The following is a 14,135-nucleotide window of genomic DNA, read 5'->3' as shown; positions in this document are numbered from 1 at the left end:
TACAATTGTATCAAATACAATTATATCAATGTTGTATCAAGTTCAACTTTTGTATTTGTATAATGATTGTTTATCATTTGTATCAATGTTGTATCACTGAATACATGTGTATTTATATTTTATATCACTGAAAAAGATATGTATAGTTGACACTTATCTTTTGTATTTGTATAATTAGTTGTTATCATTTGTATTTGCATAACGGAGTGTTAACATTTGTATTTATATTGAGAGAGAGGCGGGGGGGGGGGGGGGGGGGGGNGGGGGGTAGAGAGAGGGGACATATGCGAGTGAGTGCAGAGAGAGGGGACATATGTGAGTGAGTGCAGAGAGAGAGGAAGAGAGAAAATAACTACTATAAATTGTAGTATTTCTTTTAAACTATAGTGATGTATTGTAAATACATATCACATGTTTGCTTAATTACCTAATTTTCCAATAAGTTGTTAGAAGGCCCATTTTGATTTGGGTCTTGTCTTGGGTGCAATACTATATATAAATGTATTGGTTTGAAGCACAAAGGCAAATGAAGATTCTTAAAAGCTTCCATGTATAAATCTTGTCGAGTCATTAATCACCATTACTAAGTTGAACTAATCTTTTGGGTATGCTGCTGCTGTTGAATCTTCTTAGCAACTTCATAGAATACATCGGTTGTTTAATAATTGTAAACAAAGGTAGAACCGTTATGTGATATGCTTTATTTGAGCGTAGGTTCATCAGAAACAATTTATCTACCTTTACAAGTCAGGAGTATCCTAAGTACCTCAATTATTCAAGTGATGTTTCGTTTCTTTTTCAAGTTTCAACAAGTAGAATGATTATTGAGTAAAAAGAGAAGAGAAATCATGTCTTGACATGTCCAAATTCCAAAAAAACAACACATTGATATGACAAGCCCAATCAAGAATGGGCCATTAGTCAAAGCATGTATAATCTTATCACTGGACCATGAATAATAGTCCTACACTTCTCTTCATACAGCACCTAAAATATTAGATGGACCACTAAACAATTCTCCTACAAATTTGGTTAACAACTTAAATATAGCAAAACTTAAACATAGTAGAGTAGCAAATACGATCCATAAAACGACAAACCTTGTAATGGACTAGATAAATAGTCTTTTTTTTTTTGTGTAATTCTAGATGTGAAGCAAGTCGATGTATCTTATTATTGGTGAAATTGAATACTTTAAATTCAACAAATCCTCTCTTCTTGAGAAATAACTAATATGACAAATCTTTTTAACCATAATTGAATTTCCATATCTAGCCTTCAACTTTAAAACTATACAAATCAAATCAACATAAGTAATGACGCAAAATATTTGATAACAATAACACAGATCAAATAAAAACACTTCAGATAAAGCGAAGCAAAGAAAGTAAATATTAACTCATAAGTTAAACTTATTTACACTATACGGAAATGTAAATTGATAACCAAACAAACAAATACCATATTTGATATATGTACTTAATTTTATAAACAACAAATTGAAATACTACTCCTGCCAAACACAGTATGCTAATCATGATATAATTTTAATACAATGAACAGTTTATTTCAAAACTACCCCTCAGTAATGACCTAGTGAGTAGCCTAGTACTATTGAATATGAGTTTTTCATAAATGCAATATTATTTTATTGTGTGTTTGATTATAAGCATTAAGTCGTCACTAAATTGTCTATTTCATCATTTATATTATAGTACTCCCTCTGTCCCAATTTATATGACTCACTTTCCTTTTTAGTCCATCCCAAAAAGAATGATACATTTCTATATTTAGTAATAATTTAACTATAAAATGTCTATTTTATCCTTAATGAAATGATTTACAGCCACACAAATTTCTATCATTCATTTTGGACCACAAGTTTTAAAAGTCTTTCTTTCTTTCTTAAACTCCGTGCCGAGGCAAACTACATCACATAAAATGAAACGGAGAGAATAATACTCCCTCCGTCCCTTTTTAGTTGTCCACTTTAGAAATGGCACACAGATTAAGGCAACAATGATTAGTACAATGAAGTTACAATTTTACCCTTATGACAACTTTTCACTTCAAAATTACAACCACTTATTTGAATTAAAGTGAAATACATTGAAGGGAAACAACATACACTTTTACAATTTTCAAGAAGTGTAAATAAGGGTATAATAGGAAAAAATTTGTTGTCCTTTCTTGATTTGTCAAAATGGACAACTAAATAGGGACAACCAAAAAAGGAAATATGGACAAGTAAATAGGGACGGAGGGAGTAAAATAACTTAGATTAATAATTAATCCTAAAATAACTTATTTTCGACCGTGAAACATTATGGCCATGGCTGACACAGAAACAGAGAGAAAAATAGCCAGACTAAATATTGGAAGTCCCCACTACCCTTTTTTCTTTCTCAAAAATCTTCACGTGAATCTGACTCTGCCTTTAGCCATATCTTCTTAGACTGCTGCTTCTCTCTTCACTCTTCCACCTCTTTTGTCACGTATTGCACCTCTACACAACAATTCAATCTGGAAAATTTTTCTTAAACAAGATGAAAATACAACAATTCTTACTACTAACCATTCTTCTGTTTTTATCTGTTTCTTTTCATTCCACTGTTTCGTTGATTCCTTCAGATGCATCAGCATTGTTAGCATTCAAATATAAAGCTGATTTGGACAACAAACTTGCATTTTCTGCTAATACAAGTTTCAGATTCTGCAAATGGAAAGGGATACAATGCTCGGAGAAGAAAGTGATTCGTATTGTTATCGAAAGTTTTAGCTTACGAGGTACGTTTCCAGCTAATACATTGTCTATGCTTGATCAACTGAGAGTATTGAGTTTACAAAACAACTCACTTACCGGTCCGATTCCGGACCTTTCTCCACTTATTAATCTCAAAGTTCTTTTCCTGGACCATAACTCCTTCACCGGTTCAATACCAGCTTCCATTTTCACTCTTCATAGGCTTAAAACCCTTGATCTCTCTTACAATAACCTCACCGGTTCAATACCCGTTGCAATCAACGGGTTGAACCGGTTGTACTATCTCCGGCTTGACTCGAACCGGATAAACGGATCAATCCCACCGCTGAACCAATCTACCCTCCATATCTTCAACATTTCTCACAATGCCCTTTCTGGTCCTATTCCGGTAACGAAAACGTTATCCCGGTTTAAAACGGCGTCGTTTTCAGATAATAAAGGACTTTGTGGTGAGATCGTACATAAAGAATGCCGTCCAATACAACCGTTTTTCAGTCCATCCACCGCTGCCGCCACTAAAATTACGCCGCCGCCGTCTAAAACTCCGGCAGAACTCGGCCAAAACGAAGAGTTACGACAGGGTAGCCTGTTAAACCGTAAAGAAAACAAATCACATAAAAGATCCTTACTCATTATTGGAGTTTCAACAGCTTGTTTAGTCCTTTTATGTTCAGTTATACTATTAGCATTAGCGTCGAAGAAGCACAGGAACTCGAAGAAATTAGGAGAAACTAAGAAATCCGCATTCGATCCAAGTGTTAGCGGCAATGCAGAAGCAGTAATAAGAATTGAAGAAGACAACAATGAACTGGAAGAGAAGGTGAAAAGAGTACAACAAGGAATGCAGCAAGTGATGGGTAAAAGTGGGAGCTTAGTTTTCTGTGCAGGTGAGGTGCAGGTGTATACCCTGGAGCAGCTGATGAGAGCTTCTGCTGAGCTTTTAGGTAGAGGAACAATGGGGACTACTTACAAAGCAGTGCTTGATAACCGTCTGATTGTATGTGTTAAGAGATTGGACGGTGGGAGATTGGCAGGTACAAGTCAAGAAGAGTTTGAGCAGCATATGGAATCAGTGGGCGGGCTTAGGCACCCGAATTTGGTTCCTTTTCGGGCTTATTTTCAGGCCCGACAAGAAAGGCTTTTGGTTTATGATTATCAACCCAATGGCAGCCTGTCTTCTCTTATTCATGGTACGTTCTTCTCCGTATATCTTGTACTTATTTATTTATCAAAATGCGCATAAACTATACGAAAATTATTATTAATGCAATTATTTTGACCTTTGAGAAGTAAAATATAATAAAATGAACGGAGTATTTTGAAGGTGTTGTCCAATCAAATAGGGTCCGGTCCATACACCATACCCTATTGTTACAGTTTCTCAACCCCAATGTTGTCACAAACACAGAGAATCTTGCAGCTGACCCTGATGACATTTTTGGACACATATTTCTGTCATCGTAAAATACTTTTATGTTTGTTTAGTGTCCTAATCATAGATTAGAGTATTATTATTGAAGCTAGTTCTGTCTGCATTAAGAATGTGTTATTGTTTCACGTGTGATTGCGTAACGCGAAGTTAATAAGAGTACGGTGGTTAGCATTAAAGTAATATAAATAATAGCTTTATTGCATATTTAATGCCACGACGGTACTGAATTTTTTGGTCAATCTGACGTGGCATATGAAATAAAGTTTGACTGGTCAACCTGCCACGTGTACAGGTTCCAAGTCATCAAGAGCAAAGCCACTTCACTGGACTTCATGTTTGAAAATAGCAGAGGATGTAACTCAAGGACTTTCGTACATCCACCAAGCATGGAGGCTTGTCCATGGCAATCTCAAGTCATCTAACGTCCTCCTCGGCTCCGATTTCGAGGCGTGCATAACCGACTACTGTCTCTCCATCCTAGCTGTCCCATCGGACGATGACAATCCTGATTCTGTAGCCTATCAGGCTCCAGAAATTCGGAAACTGAATCACAACAACCACAACCACCACCGCCAAGCTAGTGCCAAGGCTGATGTCTATTCGTTTGGCGTTCTTTTGCTTGAACTTCTAACGGGTAGGCATCCTTCGGAACATCCATATCTAATGCCAGATGATATGATACATTGGGTGAAGTCTACTAGAGAGGATCATGATGGTAGTACTGGAGAAGATAGTAAGTTGGAGATGCTTCTTGAAGTTGCTATGGCTTGTAGAGTGAGCTCACCAGAGCAAAGACCAACAATGTGGCAAGTGTTAAAGATGATACAAGAGATTAAAGAAGCTGTTGTTATGGAAGATAGTCATGAAATGGACCTTCTCACTGGCCCTCCTAAATCCTAATTCTTAGTTATTATAAAATTGAATTTGTATTATATTTACTACATGAGACTTTTCAATATTAGTAATTGCAAAAGAAAGGAACAAAAGGAGAAAGACTTCGAGAGCCCGTTTGTACTGGCTTAAAAAAGTACCGTTTAAGTTAAAAATAAAAAATTCAACTAAAATGACTTTTAAGTCAAAATAAAAAGTAGGGGAGACCTATTTTTGGTTTTTTGATTTATTTTAAGTCATTTTAAACTTATTTTATGTCATTTTAAACCTTGTCAAACACTTTCTAACTTATTTTAAGCCATTTTTGACTTATTTAAGTTATTTTTTATATTTGTCAAATATTTTCAGAAGTCAAAAACTAACTTAAAATAAATTTGATTAACTTTTAAGCCAATTCAAGTACCCTCTTATACTTTTGTTAGCATGTTGATAAGTTGTAGCAATTTACTATCCCCTTATTTCACCCTATTGGCTAACTATGCCTTACTTCCAAACAAATAGGTATGTTTTACACTAGCTGTCGGCCTACTATAACCCTCCTTTATCTGGTCTAGGGATCAACATGTTGTTCGCAGTGTTTTTTTCTCAATAATATATTTCAATTTAAATTCTTCAAGATGTTAAAGTTAGATTGAATCTTCAGTAAAGTAATGCACTATTTAATATGCATCTAGTCAAATTCAAGGAAAGAAAAAACAGCTTGCCATCTGGTTAGCTGTTGGCTGGCTAGCTACTTTTAGTTCAGTATTTGAATGTTGGATTTCTTTTTGTGTTAGAAGGTTGAAATCATAAAAATGGAGTAGTTATTATAGTTGGAGGGTGCACACATTCTTCACTTTGCACCTATAATTTTGTGGCTTTGATAGAGGTGAGTAGGTGTAACATTTTGTAGGTTATAAGTTGGACAAATTAATATTATAGCTATAAGCATTGCTGGATGCTTTAATTTCGAATTGAACCATTACTTCCTCCTTATAAATATGACACTGAATTTAGGTTTGGGAAATTTGTGTTCTATATTACAATATGGTGCAGTGAATGAAGTTGCTCATTTATTAACCAGAGCCTCGGGTATGAAAAAATCTTTGATAAAAAGCGTTTTTTCTGAATGGGACTTACGAAGTGCGAATTCGGATTTTCTGACTCCACCCAAAAAAAATTAACAAAATTGAGCTAACAATTGAAAAAAAAGAAACCCATCCACTTTCAAATGGTCCCTTTGCCACAAAATTATTACTAACGTGCTTGTAGCTTCTTTGTTTATTATACCTTTGAATATATTTTGATGTATGCCTGCAAGGAAACACCAGTCGAAATCAGAGTCATTCCTCCCATTTGTACAGAAAAAGAAAAATTGGACCACAAACACCAGATACAACCATCCATCTGCTAAAAACTGGAAGCAAGGTCCTTTGACTAATACCGTTCATTGTTAATTCCTAAAAATCGTGAGTCAACGAATGTAAATATCCTGACACTGCTGTTTGAATTATGATCGACTTTCAGCGACTTGAAGGTCGATCATAATTCAAAAACTATCTAGCAACCACTTCAAACTTTTTTTTTTTCCCAAAAAAGTGTTAACAATCGTAACATCAATTCAATGTAATTAGAGAGCAAGCATGTTGGCCTTAAATTAATATACACATACAGATATATTTCTTTCTGTCTACTTGACCTTGAAGAGAGGCAAGCAACCCATAGCTTTAATAAATCAAGTGTCTTAATGTTAGGGTATGGGGCTTTTATTTGTCACTATAATCCAAGATAGAATTTTGAAACTCATTGAAATGGAATTTGATCCTCAAATTAGGTGGGATGACCAATTTTCAGGTGCTTTTAGGCATCAGCCATAAAATTGTTACACTTCTATTGAAAACAAAATAAAATTCGGACAAGAATATCCTTGTTTAAAACATGAAAAAACTTATATGATTGGTTTTGAAACTTCAACAAAATTTTGAGCCCCATTAATTATTTTTTTGGCTTTGACACTCCAACAGTTTTTTGAATTACATGAATCATTTGTTGGGTTCGATTTGTCATTTCTTCAAATTCCTTCACCTACCATAGTTTAGTTGGCGATAAAAGAGTGGCTAAGTATTAATAAAAACTTTTAAAATAGTGGTTTATATTTGATAAAAGGGGGTTAAAAATGGCTATTTTAACCCTTCTCATCGAGGAAATGACACATATACAACTGTTAGTTATAATTAGCAATAAATAGCCCAACATTAATTAGCATTTAATAGACAAATAAAAAATAAGCACAAAATGGCTCAAATTAATAAATAACATTTTAATAGTTATTTTTTTGTTTTCCTCGTATAACCAATCATCACTAAACAACAAAAATAACGGAAACATCTAAAATTATATATACAATATGTAACCGCCTAAAAACGTAAATTATGTATTTTTATATGTTTTTTTGTTCATTACTTGATAAAAAAAATTCAATTGTATACTTGATGATTGTATATAGGTAAAAGAATGGTGTATTCATTCACTTAGTATTAGTATACATTTATAGTTATGTTATCTCCTCCAGTGTATACATATTAAAAATCAAACACTTTATGTATTCATTCACTTATAATTAGTATACATTTATAGCTATTTTATCCCCTTCAGTGTATACATATTAAAAAATCAATGTATACATATTTAAAAATCAAACACTTTATGTATTCATTCACTTATAATATGTATACACTGCATTGAAAGATTTTTTTTTAATCATGAACATCATGTATGCATTGCATTCATGTATACATATTCGTGTATTCATTCACTTAAAATTTGTATACATTTCAGATTCTTTCTTCAGTGGGTAAATGAGGATTGCACATGAAATTTAAAATGCTCAATAGCAAACACACAAGTCGATTTGGATATTGAGAAGAACTTACATGGCTAAAATTTAGAGTTATGGATGGAGAATCCACAAAATTAGAATCAGAATCCTTTTTTTTTAAATGAATAATCCTACGGATAACTTTCTTAAACATGACAACTGATACCTACAATCAATTACTATTATGTAAATTTTTGCCTAAATTAGATATAACCTTCAATTTCAAAAATTAGCTCCCCAAAGATTGAACGACAATACAAGAGGGGATCAAACATAGGCTAACCGTTTGAGAAATTGCCTAGTAGACATCAACAAACTATCAAAAAATTAAAAGCGAAATAGAAAAAATAGACACTATGAACGAATATTTTTATAGAAATCAAATATGTAAAACTAATAAACAAAAAGTAAATCATATTTTATTCAAAGTAATGAAGAAGAAGGAGAAAGAATTGAATAAATATTTACATAATCAATAAAAAAAACACAATTCAAAAGAAACGTGTGTATGGAAAAGAAGAGAAAAAAAATCACTTCCCAATAAAAAAGGACACCATGTTGCCATCTCCTAAAATTATTTAATTTAATTAAAAAAGAATTTCCCAATAGGTGAACTACTAATTGCAAAATTTAATTTTTAAAAACTTTTTTTGTCAAAAAAATAAAAGAGGGCTATATGTTGCCAATTTTAGTAATATGGGATGTCATGCTGTGCCATTTTTTCCATCTCGTCTACTCCTGACATATTGGGCCTTCCATCAATAGGCTTTATGCACTCGGATTAACGGGTCATTATTGGACTGTATTTATGTTGGGCCATGGTGCTAAAAGCCCATTTATTTTAAAAGCCCAATATGTCCAGCAATCGGCCGAACGGGACGATGATAGAAGAGGCAGAGAGGAAAAATGAATGTTGAGGGTGGGAAGGGGCAAATATTCCAGAAACTGCTAGAAATATCNTTGGATATAAATTTCTGGATATCAATTATATACAAACTACATAGCAATTGGATACATACACAGTTTAGTTTTGATATTTAATTGGAGATCAAAATGAACACCATATAATTGGTATCCAAACTGTATATAGTTGACATCCATTAGATTTTTAAATTAATTTTAACAAATTAGAGTGAATTAAGGAAACTGAATATTCTTAATTAGTTTGAGATTCCTTAATTCATGCTAATTAATAATTATCTTAAATTAATTCAAATTTAATTGACACCCCTATTTCCGTTTTTTTTTCATTTTTTCTTTATTAATTACATATTATTAATTAATAATAAAAAACGATAAATAGATTAATCATTTATTAAATAAATGGAAATTGATTTTTAAAATCAGATTTTTGAATTAATTTTAACAAATTAGAGTGAATTAAGGAAACTGAATATTCTTAATTAGTTTGGATCCCTTATTTCATGCTAATCATTCATTATCTACAATAAATTCAAATTAAATTACAGCCCATAATTTCAATTTTTTACTTTATTATTTCTAATTCCATTTTTTTTTTAAATTTTCGTTTATCTTTTATTTATTTTTTAAGTTTTTTCCAATTAATAAAAATATTTCTTTTTTTTTTAACTTGTTATAACCTGAAATTTTTAATGCTATAGCTTGAAAGTCTAAATCTACTGTTATAGCTTGAAAATAGTACTATAATATATGTCATATATGAAATTTACACTTTATATTTGATAAAAGGGGGTTAAAAATGGCTATTTTAACCCATCTCGTCTACTCCTGACATATTGGGCCTTCCATCAATGGGCTTTATGCACTCGGATTAACGGGTCATTATTGGTTGGGCCATGGTGCTAAAAGCCCAATATGTCCAGCAATCGGCCGAACGGGAAGATGATAGAAGAGGCAGAGAGGAAAAATGAATGTTGAGGATGGGAAGGGGCAAATATTCGAGAAACTGCTAGAAATATCTGGTTGTCTCTTCACCATTTCTCTTTATCTTCATCTTTCCCTAAAATCTCCAATTTTGAGTAGAAGAAGAGTCAGAAATAGGAAAACTCCGGCGACGAAAGTCACAGATCGCAACTGTAACTGAAATGCCATGGACAGTATAGATGCTGACATGATGGAGGCGGAGGCCACGGCGGCGGTGGCGCCACCGGTACCGTTACCGTCACTACTGCATTCAGGTTCAGACCAGGATGGTGCTATTAGAGGGATGCTTACTATGGCTCGCCAGCTTATCGATCAAGGCAAGCCTTCTCAAGCTCTTCAAGCGGTAATCTCATTTCTCCCTACCTTTAGAGGATCGTTCTCCTGAATGAAAAATATTTGATTTTGAGTTCTTCGTTTAACTGAACATGAATGTTCTCTTACTAGTTTACCTACTGAGTGAACGAGTGAGTTTTATTTGAATGCTAGTTTTTTTGTGGTTGTGAATATCACTAGGATCAAGGGCCTGTTTGCTTGGAAATCTCTACCAGATTTAGTTTCACTTTTTGATTACAATTGTTATTATGTTATTTAACAACAAATTCATCTGTTAGCTAATAATCAACAATCGTCGTATGGAAGTTGATGTAGTCCTAATCATTCTTCAATAGTCACTAATCTAAATAATGTCAGATACTTAAAAAATTGGATTTAAAGGACAATTCATTTTCAAGGTATTGTATCAGATTATTTTCAAGGGTTTGGAATTGAGGTCATATTTATTGTCTGGGGCAAAGTGCAACACTTGCTCCATCATTACATATATGACCATTTTTTGTTAATTGTACTCTCTATATGTTACGCAAGTTGTTGTTGGCAAGAGACTTGTATCTTATTATATGTATAGGAGCCCATCTGATAATTCTTTTCGTTGTTTTTTTTTTTGGATAAAAAATTCTACCTTGAGTTTTATGTATGTCTTGTGTTCATAATTACATAAGTGTTGGGTTTGCATATATGCTGGTTATATCCGAATTCTTAGCTACACGTTCTGACGTCCATAGATCACATAGCCAATGGCATTATAAAAGTTGTATTAATATTGCAAGAGTATTTACGTAATATGTATGGAGGAGATTTACACCTATCTATTGTGGGATCTAAGATACACTATCCTGTAATGATGTCAGTGAAGATGCGCTAAGAGCATCTCTTTCGATAAATACAAATAGATTGCTAGATGAGATAGTCACTTCATGGATAAGTTTCTATGAGTTTAGATGATTAAATAGGCACTGTGGTGAACATGGTCAATGTATTCCAATACAGGTAGTGTGATGGTAAGACACCCTATAATTGGTACTTGACATTGCCTGTCAATTCCATTGCTTATTGAAGGATGAATACATGTTGAATGGAGGAAAGATATGTAGATAACATGTTAAGATATCTTTAAACATTTTATTACAGCATTGTAACTTTGTAAGTTTGTCATTGGGATGTCCTCCACTCGATACTTTTTTTTTGACATGGTAACAGATTGTGTATGTAAATCAGCAGCACTAAGGCTGGTATCCAAAAAAAATTCAGCACTGAAACTACATCCCAAAGAGTGAAATCAAAGACTATCCCTATATCCTATTCTTTTGTATTAATCTACTGTTGCCTTCAAAACACCTAGAGTTTCTCTCCTTCCAGATGGTCCACCATATTACTGCTGGGACAATTCTCCATCTATCTTTGTTTGTGCTGCCACCACCCAGTATTCCAGCTTATTAGGGCCTGTTCTGTTCTTTCAGGCACAGTCCACCTTATGCCTCTGTAGCTGGCTACTTTACATTGAAGAAACAAATGGTTAATTGTTTCGGCATTTTGGTCACGAAAATAGCATCTTGGCACATATGTACGCCCCTCTTCATGAGATTCTCCTAAATTAGAACAGCTTCTTTCACAACCAGCCAAGTGAAAAATAACCACTTTTTAAGGAATTTTGAATTTTCGGATAAGCTTCCAAGGTAGAAAACTCATCTGAGATCCCATTTGATTCATATCCTTATAGGCCTGCTCTCCATACTCTTTTCTGGGATATATAAGAAAGTCTATTAGACTCTCTGTTTCAGTGTCTTAAGTTAAAGAAACAAAAAGTTTTTGTAGTGGTGTTATTGTAAAATATGGTTCAGTTGTGCACCTCCTTGTGTTTTGAGGCCTACTTTATATGTAAATATGTTTCATCTAAAATTTCTAATGAGTTGTAGCTTGTATGGATTTTCTATATTTTCTAATTTCCTGATAAAGTGACATGTATTGTCACCATTGTTTTTATGGATCAGTTGAGTGGCATGTATAATGTAAAATTACATTTCTAACTATTTTATCGGAAGAAATTGTCATTAGATGAGTGATAAGAAAATGTATCTTTTCCTTCTATAAAGAATTAGTTACTTGTGGAAAGTGCATTCAAATATGTAAAAAGTTATCATCTTATGTCAGTTTTAGCTGATTATACCTGTTGTCTTCCGGGAATCAGTTATAGTCTTTTGTCTTTTAGCTTCTCCTTAAAACAATTTTGCATCGTGTTAACTATAGCTAATGAGTTATGATTGAAAAAGCATGAAAATATGTAGCAATCATCTTATAATCAGTATATGCTGATTATACCTACAGCCATCCTGGAAACAGATCTAGTCCTTTTAGCTTCCCCTTTCAACAACTTAGCATTGTGTCAAGTGTTAGCTATGAATAATTAGTTGCTTATGTAAAATGCATCCAAATATGTAAAAGCAGTCATCTTATGCCTACAGGAATCAGATCTAGTTTGGTTTCTCCTTTCAACAATTTAGCATTCTGTTTTAACTTATTAGCGACGAAGCACCAATCAGGCTAAGAATAACGAGAAATTCTGGTTAAAACAGCTAAATAAACAAAACCAAACAGACCCTTTAAAATTCAGTTCTCGGAAAATTTTCCAAGAATTTGGTACTTTGGTGGAACAGTAGATGAGTTGTATGCGGTTGCTATCTTTTTCCTTCAATTTGTCCTCTTTTATTCTTTTGGGGGATTTTTTTCTGGGAAGGGGGAATGAAGCTTCGGTTTGTAATCTTGTATCTGTTAGCTTAATCTCATGCAATGGTGCCTGTAGCAGTTGCATTGATCTCATGACTCTGGGTTGCAAATTTTAGAGGAGCATACATGCGATTGCATTGTGTCTAGATCAAGTGCCATCTATTCTTGAATTTAGTGGCACATCTGTATCATGAAAACTTTGCATTTTCTGCCTGTGTTCATGTTAATCTCGTAGTAATCAAATAAGGCAACAGGTGGTGACGGCCATGAGAACCAAAGGTGGTGAGCTGGCCGTAATTCAAGCCCTTAATCGTGCCCAGGAGCTGTACAGAAATAAAGTACAGGCAAGTGTGGCTGCAGATGAGCTGGCTTCTTTGTTTGCTGAGTGTGCCATTGCTGAGGCCATCCCTACTATATCCCAACCTTCTGAACATAATACAGTGGATAAACCAATTGAAGTAGATTCTCATGGAACTTCAATACTATCTGAAACTGGCAGAAAACAGATAATGTTTGATGCATTCTCTGACGGAAGCAGCTTTGTTTGCTTACAATGTGGTGGTCTGGTTAGCACCCATCGCAAAGATGAACACTACTCATTCTGGTGTTGCAAAAATTGAGTTAGCTTTCAACTGGAATGGAATACATTCCCATGCCAAGTTATTGGACTTAGTGCTGCATTCTTAATGTCACTACTAATCATGATATGCATTTTAGCCAGTGGGTTCTCTAGTATACATAATTTGCTCTTGGCTCCAGACCAGACTTACGTTCTCACTAGGCATGTTGTTGTAAGCACTACATGGCCGATTTGGTAGCTGGAGTTATGAATGCATAGGTCGCACTGGAAGTCATATGGCTATAGATATTGACAATAGAAAATGTATTCAGTTTTTTGGAGTATGTTGTGTGCACTTTGTACTATTCAAGATGTTTTGAAATAATTGAAGCATGTCCCTATAGTAAGCTTGTAAATCATGGTTTCCCTCTGAGAATTAGCATCACAATTACTGTTTGCACCAATTGATTATGAAACTGGCCATAAGGGTGCTACTGTTCTAGTAGCATGACGGGTGAGTTCCAAAATATATCACCACCAAAAGAAAACTCAAAATATTAACTTGACATGCGTACATCAGTGGAAATTTCTTTCGTGCTTGCCTAAATAATAAATCTGTTGAACAGACATATCAAGTTCGTTTTGCTAGCTTGGCCCTGGTAAACAA

General features: G+C 33.9%; 2 protein-coding genes across 2 annotated transcripts; both read left to right on the top strand.

The window, feature by feature from the left end:
- The first annotated feature begins 2,326 nt into the window (after window positions 1-2,326).
- LOC125857133 (probable inactive receptor kinase At5g67200) lies at window positions 2,327-5,211 on the top strand. Its single transcript, XM_049536810.1, has 2 exons — window positions 2,327-3,954; window positions 4,489-5,211. Exons 1-2 carry the CDS (start codon window positions 2,547-2,549, stop codon window positions 5,094-5,096), a joined length of 2,016 nt encoding a protein of 671 aa, XP_049392767.1. The 5' UTR covers window positions 2,327-2,546; the 3' UTR covers window positions 5,097-5,211.
- Window positions 5,212-9,821: 4,610 nt separating this feature from the next.
- LOC125857162 (uncharacterized) lies at window positions 9,822-13,871 on the top strand. The gene is made up of 2 exons (XM_049536844.1): window positions 9,822-10,192; window positions 13,164-13,871. Exons 1-2 carry the CDS (start codon window positions 10,016-10,018, stop codon window positions 13,527-13,529), a joined length of 543 nt encoding a protein of 180 aa, XP_049392801.1. The 5' UTR covers window positions 9,822-10,015; the 3' UTR covers window positions 13,530-13,871.
- The last annotated feature ends 264 nt before the right edge of the window (window positions 13,872-14,135 follow it).

Source organism: Solanum stenotomum, chromosome 2, assembly GCF_019186545.1.
Source record: "Solanum stenotomum isolate F172 chromosome 2, ASM1918654v1, whole genome shotgun sequence".
NCBI classification, from domain to species: domain Eukaryota; kingdom Viridiplantae; phylum Streptophyta; class Magnoliopsida; order Solanales; family Solanaceae; genus Solanum; species Solanum stenotomum.
The sequence above is the reverse complement of the archived record's forward strand: the minus strand, read 5'-3'. Positions and strand labels throughout refer to the sequence as shown.

Excerpts from the sequence above, each read along its gene's own strand:
- LOC125857133 (XM_049536810.1), top strand. The coding sequence starts at position 2,547 with ATGAAAATACAACAATTCTTACTACTAACCATTCTTCTGTTTTTATCT. Across the intron at positions 3,955-4,488 it reads CCTGTCTTCTCTTATTCATG|GTTCCAAGTCATCAAGAGCA; the intron begins GTACGTTCTTCT and ends CCACGTGTACAG.
- LOC125857162 (XM_049536844.1), top strand. The coding sequence starts at position 10,016 with ATGGACAGTATAGATGCTGACATGATGGAGGCGGAGGCCACGGCGGCG. Across the intron at positions 10,193-13,163 it reads CTTCTCAAGCTCTTCAAGCG|GTGGTGACGGCCATGAGAAC; the intron begins GTAATCTCATTT and ends ATAAGGCAACAG.